At 41.4% G+C, this 18763-nt stretch overlaps 1 protein-coding gene across 3 annotated transcripts in view; it reads right to left on the bottom strand.

Moving 5' to 3' along the window:
• LOC102409755 (melanoma-associated antigen B2) overlaps positions 1-18541 on the bottom strand; it is a 41437-nt gene extending 22896 nt beyond the window's left edge. Inside the window, exons 1-2 of one of the 3 annotated variants that reach the window (XM_045164575.1) lie at positions 17906-18541; positions 12126-12328 (exon numbers count right to left, since the gene is read on the bottom strand). In XM_045164575.1, the coding sequence (XP_045020510.1) occupies positions 12126-12196 (71 nt within the window). In that variant the 5' untranslated portion in view covers positions 12197-12328; positions 17906-18541. The remainder of the gene's footprint in view (positions 1-12125; positions 12329-17905) is intronic. The other 2 variants (XM_044937167.2, XM_044937168.2) reach the window with 2 other exon arrangements.
• Positions 18542-18763: the final 222 nt, after the last annotated feature.

Raw genomic sequence — 18763 nt, 5'->3', positions numbered from 1 at the left:
TGGACATGCTCCAGAAAGTGCACTGGCCCTGGCACCATAGGAGCCCTGGCTGCAGCTCTGGCTCTGGCTCTCTCTTCTTCAGCTCTCAAAGCCTCCTCATACCAGAATGGGAAGGCACTGGACTTGGTATCATCGACATTAGCCCCAAACTCCCACATTCTTTTATATATCTATATCTATCATGGAAGCACTCCATATTACTTTACAAAATTGTACTCATTCCTTTTTATAGCTTCGTAGTACTCCACTCTGTGGATATATCATGTTCCCTCAATTAACATGGGCATAGGCATTTACATATTTTCATATGGTTGTGGATGTCTCTTCAGAGTTAATTTCTGAAAACACTGAATTACTGGCTCAAATGTAAAAGCACATTTAATTTTCTGACATTACCAAATTGTATTTACGCTCTAATCTCATTCTTTGACATGTAGCTCTCAAAGAATGAGATCAGTATATTCTCTAACACTATATACAAAAGTAAACTGAAAAGGGATTAAAGACCTAGCTATAAGAGTGGAAACCATAAAACTTTTGAAGATAATATGAGCAGAACACCCTTTGATATAAATCATAGCAATAGTTTTTTGGATCTGTCTCCTAAAGCTAGGAAAATAAAAGCAAATTAAAGTTAAAAGCTTTTGGACAGCAAAGGAAACCATCAACAATATGAAAAGTCAACCTACTATATGGGAGAAAATATTTGCCAAAGATATAACCAATAAGGGGTTAATATCCAAAATATATAAACAGTTGATATAACAGGTTAAAAAAAATCAAGAAAAAGATGGGCAGAAGACTTAAATACACATTTTTCTAAAGAAGACAAACAGCTGGTAAGAGGCACATGAAAAGATGTTCAACATCGTTAATCGTCAAATGAATGCAAATGTAAACCACAATGAGGTATTATCTTATGCCTATCAGAAGGGCTATAAGCCAAAAGGAACAGAAGTAACAAATGTTGGTGAGCATGTGGACATGATTTGTACACTGTTGTTGGGAATGTCAATTGGTGCAGCCACCATGGATAACAGTAAGGAGGGTCCTCAAAATCTAAAACCAGAACTAACACATGACCCAGCATTCGCACTCCCGGGTGTATATCTGAAAAAAAAAAAAAAATAACCCACTAATTTGGATGGTCTCCGTAAGGTACCTGATGCTTTTCTGAGTCTAAGGGTTTCCACTACTCGTCTCCCCTTCCCTTCCAGCCTCATCTACTCTCTGCCAGTGACCCCACCCCAGTCCAACCTTCCTGTTTATTAAGAAGGCACCTGTGACTGGCAGAGCCAGTGTGAGATGAAGAGATAGTACTTCCCAGCCACCAGATAATCAGGAGTTTTGGCTGGACCTTTGAGCACACACTGAGACAGTGAGGAGTCAGACAAAATGCACAGACTGTGGCCCTGAAATGGATTAATAAGGAACTTAGTGAGGTGGCCAGGGACCCTCCAGCACAATATTCTACAGGTCCAGTTGGGGATGATACATTTCATTGGCAAACCACAATTATGAAAAAGAGTGGCAGACCCTGTTGAGGCAGTGTATTCTCTCTTACAATTCATTTCCCTAAAAACTACCTGTTCACACTACCTAAGGGTGCTTTTGCAACAGAATTTGTCATCCAGACATGAACACTAATGGCAACACTCAGTTCACTACTCTAAGATCACTGTGGTCTCTTGCTTTCATGATTTCTGAATTTCCGGTATCCATTTATTCACTGCTACATGATCAGAACCCAGATGATAGCCTCCCCAGTGCCAGAGGTTGCATAGATCTATAAAACAGAAATAAGTAGAAAAGAATTTTTCAGAAATGTACTCAGAAGTATGCCATGTGATGTTACCTTAAAGTCAGAATAACCTGCATTAAAGCTTGAATAAACTGTCAGTTCAGTTCAGCTGCTAAGTCATGTCCAACTCTTTGCGACCCCATGAATTGTAGCATGCCAGGCCTCCCTGTCCATCACCAACTCCCGCAGTTCACTCAAACTCACATCCATCGAGTCGGTGATGCCATCCAGCCATCTCATCCTCTGTCCTCTCCTTCTCCTCCTGCCCCCAATCCCTCCCAGCATCAGAGTCTTTTTCCAATGAGTCAACTCTTCGCATGAGGTGGCCAAAGTATTGGAGTTTCAGCTTTAGCATCACTCCTTCCAAAGAAATCCCAGGGCTGATCTCCTTCAGAATGGACTGGTTGGATCTCCTTGCAGTCCAAGGGACTCTCAAGAGTCTTCTCCAACAACACAGTTCAAAAGCATCAATTCTTCAGTGCTCAACTTACTTTATTGCTGCTAAAAATGAAAAAAATAATCCACTAATTTGAAAAGATCCACACAAACATGTGTAATATCATATATGAAACGAGTTGCCAGTCCAGGTTCAATGCACGATACTGGATGCTTGGGGCTGGTGCACTGGGACAACCCAGAGAGATGGTGTGGGGAGGGAGGAGGGAGGAGGGTTCAGGATGGGGAGCACATGTATACTTGTGGCAGATTCGTTTTGATGTTTGGCAAAACTAATACAGTGTTTCAGGTTTAAAAATAAAATAAAATTAAAAAAAAAAAGAAAAGAAAAGATCCACACATACACAATGGAATATTACTCAGTCATAAAAAAGAATGAACTTTTGCCATTTTCAAGAACATGGATTGATTGGAAGGCATTATGTTAACTGAAATATTTGAGAGAGAGGAAGACAAATGCTGTATAATACCATTTATATGGAGAGTTAAAAAATAAAACAGACTAGGGAGATGAAGCAGACTGACAGATACAGAGAACAAGCTAGTAGTGTTTACCAGGGGAGAGCAGCAAGGGGGAGGGTAAGGGCAGGGATAGAAGATTAAGAGGTGCAAACTCATATGTATAAAATAGATAAGCTATAAGGATATATTGCAAAACAAAGGGGATATAGCCAAAATTGTATAACAACTATAAATGGAACATAACATTTACAAATTGTGAATCACTTTGTTGTGTCCCTGAAACATAGAATATTGTACATCAGCTATGAAAATAAACTGAAAGTGCTAGTTGCTCAGTCTTGTTCAACTCTTTTTGACCCTAAGGAGGGTAGCCCGCCAGGCTCCTCTATCGATGGAGTTCTCCAAGTAAGAATTACCCACTGGAGTGGGTAACCATTCCCTTCAACAGGGGATCTTCCTGCCTAAGTGATCAAACCCAGGTCTCCTACATTGCAGGCAGATTCTTTGCCATCTGAGCCACCAGGGAAGCCCACAACAACTATAGCTCGCTTTAAAAACATATATATTCTCTCAGGAACTTTCACATATACAATACAATATTATTAACTATGTGCTTCCCTGGTGGCTCAGTGGTAAAGAATCTGCCTGTTGATGCAGGAGATGCGGGTTCAATTCCTGGGTTGGGAAGAGGCCCTGGAGGAGGACACGGCAACCCAATCCAGTATTCTTGCATGGAAAATTCCAAGACAGAGGAGGCTGACAAGCTACAATCCATGGGGTTGCAGAGAGTAGGAAACCACTTGGCGACTTAACAACAGCAATGATTAACTACAGTCACGATGCTGTACATTATATCCCTGCTGCTGTTGCTGCTGCTACGTCGCTTCAGTCGTGTCCTGACTCTGTGTGACCCCATAGACGGCAGCCCACCAGGCTCCCCCGTCCCTGGGATTCTCCAGGAAAGAACACTAGGGCTTATTATTTTGTAAGTGAAAGTTGTGAATGTTTATGCCATTTGGTCATTTACACCCATTTCATCCATCCTCCAACCCCTTCTTGTGGCAACCGCCAATCTGCAACATGATGGACCTAGAGATCATCATTCTGACTGAAGTGACTCAGACAGAGAAGGAGAAATATTATATGACGTATCTTAGATGTATAATTTAAGAAGAGATGATACAAATGAATTGAACTACAAAATAGAAAGACTTACAGTTTCAGAGAACAAATCTATGGTTGCCGCTGGGGAAGGATGTGGGACAGAGATAGGGGATTTCCGATGGACATGTACACACTGCTATATTTAAAATGGATAAGCAACAAGGATGTACCGTGTAACACAGGGAACTCTGCTTAGTATTATGTGGCAGTATTGATGGAGGTTTGGGGGAGAGTGGATACGTGTATATGTATGGCTGAGTCCCTTCACTGTTCACCTGAAAACTGTCACAATATTGTTAATTTGCTATACCCCAACACAAAATAAAAAAGCTAAAATTTTACAAACACTGTGCCTGCAGTGCAAGGGCTGTGAGTTCAAACCCTGGTTGGGGAATTAAGATCCCATGTGCCACATAGCAAACCAATCAACAAAATATCATCACAGAAAAAAGTGATGGGGATCCATGAAAGAAATAATTGATAAGCTAGATTTCATTCCCTTAAACTTCTGCTCTATAAAAATACACCAAGAGAACAAGAAGATGAGCCATAGTCTGGGAGAAAATATTTGCAAAAGACATATCTGATAAAGGCTTTAATCTAAAATATACAAAGAACTCTTAATATTAATAAGAAGAAAACATGTAATAAAAAAATGGACAAAAGATAGGAATAGATACCTCGCCCAGGAAGATACAGAGATGGCAAACAAGCATATGGAAAGATGCTCCACATCATATATCATTAGGGAACTGCAAATAAAAAAAACAAGCAGCTACCACGACATCCCTTTCAGAATGGCCAGATTTCAAAGGACTGACAACGCCAAATGCTGGTAAGGACGTGAATCGACAAGAACTCTCATTCCTCGGTGGTGGTGGTGACGCAAAAGGGTAGAGCGACTTTGGAAGACAGTTTGCAAGTTTCTTAGTAAACTATACATATTCAACACTGCTGGTAGGAATATAAATTGGTACAGCCAATTTGCAGGGAAAACAGTGTAGCAGTTCCTCAAAAAACCAAAAATAACTCATAATACTTTCCACATTCCACTCCTATCCAAAGGAACTGAAATCAGGACCTCGAAGAGAGCTCTGCACTCCCATGTTCATTGCAGCACTACTCACAATGGCCAAGAAAGGGAAGCAGCCTAGGTGTCCAGTGACAGATGAATGGATTAAAAAAAGATGCAAAATATACATATAATGGAACACCATTCAGCCTTAAAAAGAAGCTAACCTCTCCAGTTATGACAGCGTGCATAAACCTAGAGGACCTTCTGCTACAGTGAAATAAGCCAGACACAGAAGGACAAATACTGCATGTCATTTATATGAATAATCTAAAATGGTCAAAGTCACAAAAACAGAGTAGAGTGGTGGTAGCCATGGTCTATGGGAGGGTGAATGAGAAGGAATTGTAGACTTAAAAAACATTCACAGTGTATGCATGAAACAGGGTGCTCATGGCTGGTGCACTGGGATGAGCCTGAGAGATGGGATGGGGAGGGAGGCGGGAGGGGGGTCAGGAAAGGGAACAATGTACACTCATGGCTGATTCATGTCAATGTATGGCAAAAGCCACTATAATATTGTAAAGTAATTAGCCTCCAATTAAATAAATAAATTAAAAAAAAAAAAAAAACATTCATGGCCTAAAAGCTGACAGGTATGTTCTCTTTGGTAAAAACGTTTAGGACTTCAAGCCAGGAGGCAGCGTCTTGAGTAACCCTTAGAGAACTGCTCCAAAGAAGGGAGGGGAGGAGCCAGGTTACATAGAAGTTTTGCAACAAAGGGCAGGTAGTCTGAATATCAAAAGATTATGATAAATGAAGGAAAACCAGATAACCCTGGTTAAGGAATTTAGCCCTTTTCCATATATGGAAAGATGCAAGAATCGGGGCTCACTGAAATCATTCCTTTGATATGAACTTCACATATCTGGGGCCCGTATCCTGTATTTTTACATCCTGTGTTCCCTCAGGGTTCACCATCCGTGGTGGCTGCAACTGTCGATAACTGACAGTGTTTATTCACTGATACAGCAGGCAGTATTCCAATTTTCAGTATTAATCAAAAGTTACAAAGTTTAATTATACAAAATGGATAAGTTCTAGGGATCTACTACATAATATAGAGCTTATAGCTAAAAATACTATATTGTACACTCTCTAAGACGTCAAATCTTATGGCAAGTGTTCTTATCCCAGACACAAAACATAAAGGGTGAGAAGGCATCTGTCAAAATGGCCATCATCAAAAAGTCTATAAACAATAAATTATGGAGAGGGTGTGGAGAAAAGGGAACTCTCTTGCATTGTTGTTGGTGGGACTGTAAATTGATACAGCCTCTATGGAGAAGAGTATGAAGTTTACCTAAAAATTAGGACTAAAACTACCACGTGACCCAACCATCCCACTACTGGGCATAAACCCTTAGGAAACCATAACTGAATAAGACACATGTACTCCAATGTTCATTGCAGCACTATTTACAACAGATAGGACAGAGAAGCAACCTAGATGTCCATTGCCGAATGGATAAAGCAGCTCTGGTTCATGTATACAATGAAATACTACTCAGCCATAAAAAAGACCGTATTTGAGTGAGTTCCAATGTAGTGGGTGAACCTAGGGCCTATTATACAGAGTGAAGAAAGTCAGAAAGAGAAATATAAACATCGTATCCTGACACATATACATGGAATCTAGGAGACAGCATTGATGAATGTATTTGCAGGGCAGGATGGAGATGCAGACATAGAGGACAGACTTGGTGACACAGGGGTGGACGAGAGGGAGGGACAAACCGAGAGTAATACTGAAACATACACATTACCATATGGAACATCGACAGCCAATGGGGATTTGCTGTGTGATGCAGGGAGCTCAAAATGGTGCTCTGTGATAACCTAGATGGGTGGGGAGGAGTGGGAGGTGGGGGGATGTTCAAGGGGGAGGGGACATATGTATACCTATGGCCGACTCATGTTTATGTATGGCAGAAACCAACACGATATTGTAAAGCAACTAAACTCCAATAAAAAATAAACTTAAAAAAGGATGAGAGGGAAATTTTGGAGGTAATGGATATGTTTATGGCATAAACTGTGGTGGTCATTTCACAGGAGTAGACTTATCTCCAAACTCATCAATAAATAAATCAGAAAAATACTGGTTAGCAAGGGAAACTAGCATATTCCAGTTAAGAGTATGCCACTGAAGGTCACCATGAGGTAGACATCCTCAGTGAATGTAACAGAAAGCTCCAAAATGTTTCAAGGGCCCCAAACTTACCTATCTCTAACTTGTCCTTTTTCATAAACCACTCTTACTTTCATTTATTTAACCACCCACAAGTATCTATTCCTTCCTTATTGTTTGCCAAATTACAGTCAAGATAACTTGATTTCAATTATTCTTATATTTTTAGTGGCGTGGGCTCTGGCACCCCCACCCAGAGGGCAGAGTGCGCCAGTCCAGCGGCTTCAAGGCATCATCTCACCTCAGGGGAGTGTCACCCAGATTTCTGGGAAACTCCACAGACAGAAGACAACATGAATAAACCATCTAATCTGCACAGGGTTTCCCTGTACTGGAATAAGGGCACAGGACACATTCCATGCCAGCTTCACATGATGTCTCTCTGATTTACTCACAATCCCAAAGCACAGGGAGATTCAGAAAATATTGCAGGTTTGGGTCTCAACCCCCAAAGGAAATTCCATATCACAATTGAGTCATACGAATTTTTGGGTTTCCCAGTGCTTTCATAAAATTTATGTTTATACTGTACTATAGGTTATTAAGTGGGCAATAGCATTATGCCTCAGAACAATATAGATATCTTAAATAGAAACACCTCTTTGCTAAAAGAAAAAAGATGCTAACCATTATGTGAGCCTTCACTGAGTCCATCATTTTTGCTGCTGAGGGTGTGAACATTGCAAGAGGTATCAAAACGTGACACACAGACATGAAGTGAGCAAACGGTGATGGAAACATGGAGCCGAAAGACTTGCTGGAAGCAAGGTTGACTGACACACTTTTAATTTGGTAAAGAAAAAGAACAAAGAAAAGAAAAGCAGTACCTGTGAAATACAATAAAGCAACGTGCAACAGAGTGAAGTGTGCCTGTGACTGTTAAAGGCAGTTTCCCATCCCAGGCTTTGTCTTTAAACTATGCGGCCCACCATGTGAGAACCTGGTCCCTGGTCACGATTACCACAGCCTCATCCAGCCCACCATGCACTCAACTTATAATTACTTCCCACCGAAAGACTTACACTTTCCCGAGGCCCACCACTACCTTGCATCAGGGAATTCACATTTGACTGCTGTCATGTCACCATTTCCTTTACATGACAGCTGCTTCTCGACTCTATAATTTTATGGTCAGTGCCTAGATCTTTTTCTCAGCTCTCCAAGTACTAGCATGGAGTCTTCTATGAGCAGAGGCTCAATTACTGTTTAGGGAATAAATGAGCCTGTGAGCATGAGGATGAATTTCTTAGAATTTAATTTTACATTTTTGAATTAACGAAGCATACATGGTCACTTATAATTCTGTAAAACACAGACTACAAAAGATGAGGAAACAAAATACCATCCATCTTACTTTCCCTCTATTTCTGAACCCCACGTATTGCACTGCTTAGTTTTTTCATATTGTCAAGGAAATAACATATTTTAATGCCTTGTTATCTTGCACCAGCTGACTAAATAAGATGGAAGCTTTCCCATTTGTTTTACACAACAGAAAAACTCTTATCCTTAAGACCGATAAACAACAATAAGTCTGACTGATGTCATTCGTACACTTAGAATATAAGCTTTCATTGAGGAGCAACCTTTGAAAAGTAGCAAGAACATAAAAACACAGATTTATCTCTAAATTCCTCATACAGAACACAAACCCCAAGGAATCATACACTGTGCACCCTCTGGGATGCCCAGTTCTATACTACTTATAGAACACTGAATGCTATCTTCAGCCACAAAGTACAGAATTTGGCTCAGCTTCATTAGGTGTGGGAAGAACTGCTGGAGGAACACTGGGATATGTGCTGGCTTGGACCCTCTCTTCCTCACCTCTCAAAGCTGTGATACCCAGGATCTCTGATAGCTGACAGAAGGGGTGGGGTTGGGGGAGGGGGAAGAAGTCTGGCGGGGTGTTCTACAGTCCTCATTCAGAGTCCCAATCTTCATATCTCTCAGAGTCTGACACTCCTCCCTTTCCCCAACTATGTCCACAAGCCTCCAAAGTTTCACCTCTTAGAGTTCGGCAGGGGAGAAGTCCGGGAATTGAGCGCATGGGTGCCGCTTTGTGTCGCCATCTTTACTGCCCCATGCCTCGTTCGCACTCGGCGCTCTCCCGGTGACTGGAGTTAGGGCCTAGGTTTCCTTCATTTACAGAATCAAGTAATCGCTTATCTTACAGAATGTCTTAGATCACGATGTACCGAAGAAATCGGCCTAAGAGAGTTGTAGGAACCTTCCCCTGCCGATCACAGAGATGAGACTTTGGGAGTTATCTTTGTTACAGGACGGGGTAATGGTCCCTTGAGTCCACATTCAGGTCCTCACCTTGCTTTCAGATCAGTCCTGGGAATCCACTCTTAGCCACACGAACGCGCTGAACATCAGTCCAAGCTCTTCGCCACCAGCACGGAAGTTTTGCAGAGACACTTTCGGCTATGGCTGCCCTGTGCACAATCTCTGAGGGATGATGGAAGGGGCGGGGCTGTGTGGGGACCCCGTCGTTCAGTGTTCAGCGGTCCCTGGGTCACCGCTTAGGGTCCTCACCATGCCGTCTGTCAGAGCCCGGAACCATTTGCACTACAAACTTGAGTCCTGCCCCCAAACGAAGCCCTCACCTCTCCGAGTCCCTAGTGGGGAATCAGGGCACTTCTCTGTGCATCTCTCCTTGACAGGAGCAGTGCCACTCCATTAGCCTTCCTCCATGGTGGGAGAGACCCTCTCATAAGCACTGATGGTCCTCATCTTCCCAGTGGTGATGGCCAAGATGCCACCCTCCTCAGAACTGGGGTTCCATCCATTCCCTCGCTGAGACCAGACAGAAATGAAGAGGCTTCTCATCCCTGTAACTCTGCCTGGAGCCTCTGGGGTTAGGAATAGGGGCAGGGGTCTGTAAAGCCTCCTCATTTGTGGGTCTAGTGATACTTCTTTCTTCACTCAGGGACCTCACCATGGTCCTGGCCAGTCCTGGGACCTGACCCTCCAACCTGAGATTCTCCCTCTACTGAACTGAGGCCATTCTTCTTAGACTGAGACTTTGACCTCACAGAGAACTACAAGGCTTATAAGAGGGCATGTCCTGTCTGGGCATTCTAAGCCTGAGAGCAAGTTTGGGCAGGTCTCTCAATGACCTGTATTTTATGGTGGTTGCTCTCCAGTCCCCACTTACGGGGGCCCAAATTTTCTCTATCTCTTGGATTAAAGGATTCCTGGGGAACACCACATCCCAGTAAACTCTTGAGCAGTGTCCCTAATGCAAACCTTACAGTTTCATGTCCCAGACTGGACCTGAGATGGAGAAAATAACACAGAAGGCACGGGGTAGAATGGGGTGTGCTCCCAGAGAAAAATGCTGCTTCCATCCTTTTCAAAAGCCAGAGTCAGTCTCTTTTCATGACTGGTTTTAATTGATTGACAGGCATACTTTTCAAACATTCTACTGCATGTAATCATGCGTCACAAATACTGTGTTTCATTGCAAACTGAAAGTTTATGGTAACCATGCATTGAACATGTCTATGGCATCATTTCCCAACATCATGTATTCACTTGGGGTCCCTGTTCCACATAGTGTTAATTCTTTAAATATTTTAAACTCTTTCCTTATTTTATTTCTTATGGTGCTCTGATCAGTGGTCTTTGTTACTATTGTAACTGTCTTACATTTGTAAATTAAGCTATGTGCATTTTTTAGACATCTTCTAGTAAGTGTACAATAGGATTAACAACTTTTATAAGCACTGGGAATCCCCCAAATTCCTACTGATTTACTCTATTGCCATTTTCACTTTACTGCAGTGATCTAGAACCCAAGTCACCATATCTGAGATATGAGTACAATTCTAAAGGAAAAAAGTGATCCAAGATGGTTTTGTGCTATTCTGATTGAGGTTATTGGACACTGCACAGAGAGACGAACTTACTGTCCCTATCATCTGTTTCTCTTCTTTATTCCTGTCATTTATTGATGTAGCCCTCAAGGCTTTGTGCCTGAAGAAGTGTATTGGAATATATCCACAATCCTTGCTTTTATCCCAAGATACATTTGAGTGTTAAGGAACACAAGTTCTGCTTTAGGGCAAGAGGAGTATAACAGCGTCAGATCTAGAGGAATTCAGAGAGGAATCTAATTCCAGGCCTATCAGTCGCTAGTGTTCCCCAGCAAGGGCTTACTGCCTGATGCACCTAGAAGCCAATACTATGGAACGGGCTTTTGAGAGACAAACTTTAATCCAAGGTGGACTAGCAAGAAGACAGAAGTGGGGCTCTCATATCTGTCTCCTCAATCCAGAGTTTGAGGTAAAATGAAAGGGTTTAGGGGAACTGCAAACTTAGAAGCTAATTGGCTAGTCTTGAATTAGTTCATGTAAGCTATTCATGCTGCTAGAAGCCTGATTTTCCATATTGAAGGACTTCACAGTTCTCCCCTGGCAACATTCCTACTCTGAGAGTTCCACAGACTGAACCCTCTTGGTTCTGCAGTCATCCTGGAAACATAGGCTCCTTTTTGGCACATGCATAGTGCTGCCTCTAAAAATAACTCAAGGTATGATTAATCAACAACCTGTTTTAAGAAGGCAAAACCAGTTTAAACTGGTCAATGCTTTATGCGTCAATCCCACCATTTCTCCTTGTACATTCTTCAAGCTTGTGGGAAATCATCCTCGATTTGGTTAATGAGTCTCAAATTCTGTAGAAAATGATAATCCCAGGTCCCAGAGTTTTCTACCACCAGGACTGGAGTGTTACATAAGCACTGACAAGGTTGGATTAATTGGTATTTAAGAAAGGTGATTATCAGAGGCTTAGTTTCCTTCACATGTCTCTTTTCAGGCTATTGCTTGAAGTTTGGCGTTTTGGTGCCTGGATGGAATTTATTACTATTGGGTCATCTGTCTTGGCTCTTCCTGGCCACTCCTCAGCCCAAACTGAGCTCTGCAGTTGACTGACCAATTTCTTCCACTGTAGTGCTGAAAATAGTTTACCTTTTGGCCAGCAAACAGAGCCTGGACCAACTGTCTTTAACCAATGCTTGCTGCCTCTTCCCAGCCTTCATGGATAGAAGTTGACGTCAACCAGCACTCTTATCAGGAGCTTGAGGTCTCCCTGGAAAGCCATTGCATTCGTGGGAGCTGTAGGAAAGCCTTCAGGGCTTCTCTATCTGTGGCTCAGAGCACTTTGTTCCTCTCTAGGAAGAAAATGGGCAAACTTGAGGCATTGCCCCTTAATTTAGGACCCATTCCATCTCCTAGTTTGGTTTCTGGAAAGCGCTGGCTGTATGAGTTCCCTGGAGAAACCACTGAGAAGAATGGACAGTCTCAAGGTGACCAGCTTGGATCTGAGGGTTCACTTAAAGAACCCTGAAAAGTTTTCCATTATTATATGTGGTTGTCAAACTGTAGCTTGAAAGGCACACATGCTACCCAGCTTCCAAGGAATCTGTCCCACCAGTTCCAAGACCGCAGCCCATTTGGTCACAGGCTCCTAATATTTCTGCCCTGCCATGTGCTGAGGGCATGCTTGTCTACTGAGCAGAGGTCCTATAGAAGTTCAGTCTCTGTCTCAGTCTCCACGTAGAAAAACTTACCTAGTGAGTAGGAGGCTGAGAGAGCGATTGCATCGCATTGAAGAAAGTGAAAGAGGAAGCTGTCTTAGACTCAGGTAGCAATTCAGGAGCACACACATTCAAACACCGATATCCTCACTTCCTTTCTGAGCATGCTGGGGTTTAATCTGTCTGGTAGATGACCAAAATACTTTACCCCTCCAGCAGAGATCACCGACAAGCAAATCTAGATGTCTGGGCAATTTCCAGGGGAAATACATTCACTCCAAGGCCTCTACGTAGCCCATGGCCTTTAAGACCATAACCAATGGCTATTTTTCCTGGTAAAATTTCATTTTTAACATCACACATGCACAAATATATAAAAGTAGTTCAGTACTACCTCCCTGCTATTCCGGCTGATATACAATAGGACTGGACTTTTTAGTGAGGAAACACCAGAATGTGCCCTATTGTATGAAATTCCTTAGCCGGCAGGTTCTTTACCATCTGAACCAATGGGGGAAGCCCAAAGACATTGCATCCCTAGTACTGATTTATCTTATAACTGGAAGTGTGACGTTTTTACTTCCTTCATCTGATTTTTTCTCTTTATTTTTATTTTATTTTATTTTTTAACTTTACAATATTGTATTGGTTTTGCCATATATCAACATGAATCTGCCACAGGTATACACGTGTTTCCCTTCCTGAACCCTCCTCCCTCCTCCTCCCCGTACCATCCCTCTGGGTCATCCCAGTGCACCAGCCCCAAGCATCCTATATGGTGCATCGAAACAAGGAAAATTTTTTTTCTTTTCTTTTATATCTATATGAGATGACGGATGTTCCCTAAACTTACTGTGGCAATCATTTCATTGTGTGTGTAAGTCAAATCATTGTGCTGTACACCTTAGGCTTACCCAGTGCTGTAAGTCAATTATATTGCAATAAAACTGGAAGGAGAAAAAAAAAAAAAGAAATTCCTTAGCCAGATTAGGGTGCATTCTTCTGTGTGTGGAGGGAGACTTTTCCTGCTTTATATTCCCTCATCTTACATTTATGCTCACACCACAAGAAGGTAATCAGGGCTGGTTTCATTAAGAATACACTCGTGTCGAACTCCAAGTATCATAAGAGACTACTACAAACAACTATATGCAAATAAAATGGACAATCTAGAAGAAATGCACAGATTCTTAGAGAGGTACAGCCTTTCAAGACTAAACAAGAAAGAAATAGAGAACGTGAGTAGACAGATCACAAGTACTGAAACAGTGATTTAAAATTTTCCAATAAAATGTCCAGGACCAGGTAGCTTCTCGGATAATTCTATCCAACACTTAGAGATTCTATCAACCTCTTCCACAAAGAATTACAGAGGGAGGAACACTCCAAGCTCATTCTATGAGGCCACCATCACCCTGAGAGCAAAACCAGACACAGAAGCACACACACGAAAACAAAAAAAAGAAAATGACAGGCCAATGTCACTGAAGAACACAGATGGAAAAATCCTGAACAAAATACTAGCGAACCAAAAAAGACAGTCTCTTCAATAAGTGGTGCCTTAAAAACTGGACAGTTACATGTAAAATAATGAATGTAGAACATTCTCTAACACCATACAAAAAATAAACTCAAAATGGATCAAAGACCGAAATGTAAACCCAGATTTTATAAAACCCTCAGAGGAAAACCTAGGCAGAACACTGTTTGACATAAGTTGCAGCAGTATTTTTTTGTTTTAATAAAATGGTTTTTGAACCACCTCCTGGAGTAATGAAAATAAAAACAAAAACAAACAGGTGACCCTTAATGAAAGTCAAAAGCTTCCACAGGCAAAAGAAACCAAAAACAAAAAGACAACTCACAGAATGAGAGGAAATATTTGCAAACAAAGCAAACAACAGCGCAATAATCTCCAAAATATATAAATAGCTCATGCACCTCTGTGTCAAATAAACAATCCCATAAAAAGTAGGCAGAGTGTATAAACAAACATTCCTTCAAAGAAGACATGCAGATGACCAAAAAGCATATGCAAAGATGCTCAACATCACTAATTATCAGAAACATGAAAATGAAAAGTACAATGAGGTATCACCTCACACCAGCCAGAATGGTCATCATCCCCAGATCTGCAAACAACAATGATGGAGTGTGGAAAAAAGGGAACACTGTTGCACTCTCATTGGGAATGCAAATTGACACAGTCACTATGGGGAATATTATGGAAGTTCCTTGAAAAATGAAAAATAGAGTTACCATATGATTTTCCAATCCCACTCCTGGTACATATCCAGAGAAAACCATGATTCATAAATATACATGCACTCCAATCTTCATTGCAGAGCTATATATATCAGCGAAGATATGGAAGTAACCTAAATGTCTATCAACAGAGGAATGAATAAAGCAAATGTCGTAAATATATACAATGGAATATTATTCAGCCATAAAAAGAATTAATCAATGACATGTGCAGCAACATGGATGGACATAGGGAATGTCATACTAAGTAAAGTAAGACAGAGAAAGACAAATATCATATGTTATCACTCGTAAGTGGAATCTAATTTTTAAAAAATGACACAAATGAACTGGCTTCCCTGGTGGCTCAGCTAGTAAAGAATCTACCTGCAATGTGGGAGACCTGGCTTTGATCCCGGGGTTGGGAAGACCCCCTGGAGAAGGGAATGGCCACCCACTCCAGTATCCTGGCCTGGAGAATTCTATATAGGCCATGGGGTCGCAAAGAGTCAGATAAGACAGCGACTTTCATTTCACTTCACAAATAAACTCATTTACAAAATAGAAACCAACTTATGGATATCGAAAACAAGCTTATGATTACCACTGGAGACATGCTGGGGGAGGGACACTTTAGGCGCCTGAGATAAACATACATGACTGTTGTGTCTGACTCTTCATGACTCCATGGACTGTAGTCCACCAGGACCCTCCATCCATGGAATTTTCCAGGTCAGAATACTGCAGTGAGTTTCGATTTCCTGCTCTAGGGGATCTTCCTGACCCAGGGACCCAGGGACTGAACCCACTTCTCTTGTGTCTCCTGCATTGGCAGGTGATTCTTTACCACTGTGCCACTTGGAAATCCCACATCTACAACTAATATATATAATAGCAATAACCCCAAAGCACCTACTGTATAACACAGGGAACTCTACTCAATAATCTGTAGTAATCTGTATGACAAAAGACTCTGAAAATGAGTGAATATGTGAATGTATAACTGAATCACCTGAAACTAACACAACATTTTAAATTAATTATACTCAGTAAAACGCAATAGAAAAATCATACTACCATAATATCCAGCAATCTGACTCCTGAGCATATATCCTGAGAAAATCATAATTCGAAAATGGAACAATCACCCCAATGTAAATTGCAGCAATATTTACAATACCCAAGAAATGGGAGCAACCTAAATGTCCATCAACAGAGGAGTAGATAAACATGTGTTCCAGAAATACAAAGGAATATTACTCAGCCATAGGAAAGAATGCCATTTGCAGCAACATGGACGGACCTAGGGATTGTCATACTAAGTGAAGTAAGTCAAAGACAAATATATCCTTCATATGTGGAATCTAATTTTAAAAACTGATAAAATGAACTTAATACAAAACAGAAAACTTACTGATCCTGAAAACGAACTTATGGGTACTAAAGGGGAAATGTAGTGAGGAAGGGAAAAATCAGGAGCTTGGGATCAATGTACACACACCCCTATATATAAAATATATAACCAATAAGGACCTCCTGCATAGCACAGGGAACTCTAATCAATATTCTGAGATAACCTATATGAGAATAGAAACTGAAAATGAATTTATACGTGTGTGTGTGTGTGTGTGTGTGTAACAGCATTACTTTGCTATATGTCTAAAACTAACACAACATTGTAAAACAACTATACTCCAATAAATTTTTAAAAATAGACTACCTGAGAATATATCTGAAGAAAACCATAATTTGAATAGGAACAAGCACCCCCATGTTCCTTGCAGCACTGTTTACAAGAGCCAAGACATGGAAACAACCTACAGGTCCATCAACAGATGAAAAAGATGTGATACATAAATACAATGGAAGAATACTCAGCCATAAAAAAGAATGAAAGAATGCCATTTTCAGCAACACGGATGGACGTAGAGATTGTCTGAGTAAGTCAAAGACAAATACCATAGTGTGTTGCTCATGGGTACAATCTAATTTTTTAAAATGACACAAATGGACTTATTTACAAAATAGAAAAAGACTCGCACAATTTGAAACAGATTTATGGTTACCAAAGGAGAACTTTGTGGGCAGGGATACATTAGAAGCTTGAGATGAACATACCCATACAACCAATATAGAAAATAGATAACTGAATAGGACCTCCTATACTCAATATTCTGTAATAGCCTATATGGGAAAAGAATCTGGAAAAGATTGAATATATGTGTAACTGAATCACTTTGCTGTACACCTGAAAATAACACAAGATTGTAAATCAAGAAACCTCCAATAAAATTTTTTTAAAAGAATATTCATCTGTAACAATACCTCTGTGCTGTCACCTTAGGCAAAGGGGAAAACCCCCATCACCTCCATACAGCAAGGTTTCCAGTCCAGGAGCAAGGTGCTTTATCTCCCGATTCAGAGGACCCTCATTAATTACAGGTTGAATAAAGTCTCACCACATTCATCCCATAGCCAACTCCTACTAGCCAATCCCAACACATAAAACAGTCAGACACAGACAAACATAGGCAATTAAATCCAAAGGCCTGGAACCTTAAGCCACTGTTCAGAGCTCTAACCCAATCATTTGAGCACCTCAGTAGCTCTAACCTCTGACATTGTCCTCTTAGGGTGGGTCTTTAACCCAAGACTGTAGCCTTAGGATTCTAATCAGACAGAAGAAACTCTCCTAGGTGGGACTCGAACCCAGGGTGGTGTTGTCGTTCTTCAATCAATTCGTCACGTCTGACTCTGTGCAACCCAATGCACTGCAGCATACCAGGCTTTCCTGTCCTTCACTTTCTCCTCGGGTTTGCTCAAACTCATGCCCATTGAGTCGGTGATGCCATCCCAACCGTCTCATCCTCTCTAACAAGCAGTCCTGATGAGATTATTAGACTACAGGCACATTCTAACTTCATATAGCACATTTAGTTACAGGCATATATTAAGGAGTTTACTCACCCCAAAGATGTCTGATCCAGGAGCTGTTTCCTTCCTTAAAAGTGAAAGGAGCCCCAGAAGCCAGAGGAGCCCAGAGTGCCATGGCTAGGAAACAGGAACCCAAGAGCCAACTCTCTAGACAAACTCAGTATAGGTGGCCACTCAGGGTTGGTGTTGAGGGCCCACCAGGGGCTACAGTGCATCAAGCAGATGGTCACAAGTCCTAAATCTCAACAAGGCTGCCCAAACTCAAGGAACATGGGCTCACTGCCCGATGCTCAGAGAAGTCAACGCTTATGGCAAGAGCTTTAGAGAAAAGAGCTTCACTGCAAGGCCAACCAATGAAGGGGGCAAGGTATCAAATCTCTCTTCAATCCAGGAGCCTGGGTGCAATCTAAGGGATCAGGGGAATTTCTAACTTGGAAGCTAATTGGCTAGTCTTCAATTACTCCATTTCAGCTACTCAGGTTACAGGAAGCCAGGTTTTCCTCACTGAAGGAGGTCTCACTTTGTAAATGGCCCAGGGCAATATTTCTCTTCTCTGAGTTTTGCAGACTGAAGAGCTTGGCTCCGGGGTCATCCTGAGGTCATGTGTTCCTTCTTGGACACATGCAGTTCTTTCTCTGTAAAATGACTCAAGGTGTGATTAATCAACAATCTATTTGAAAAGGTCGAACCAGTTTAAGCTGGTCAATTGTTTCACATGCTGTTCAAGAGTCCCCTGAACTCTAGCACATTACCCAAACTCCAAGACAAAGAAAATCACAGTGAACTAAATGTTGCCTAGCAAGGACAATCATGTAACATTCCCACCACAGGATGTAACATAGAATGTGCTTGAGGTAGAATCTTTCCCAGTTGGAAACAACTCAGAGTTCT

Source organism: Bubalus bubalis, chromosome X (assembly GCF_019923935.1).
Source record: "Bubalus bubalis isolate 160015118507 breed Murrah chromosome X, NDDB_SH_1, whole genome shotgun sequence".
Taxonomy (NCBI): Eukaryota; Metazoa; Chordata; class Mammalia; order Artiodactyla; family Bovidae; genus Bubalus; species Bubalus bubalis.
The sequence above is the reverse complement of the archived record's forward strand: the minus strand, read 5'-3'. Positions and strand labels throughout refer to the sequence as shown.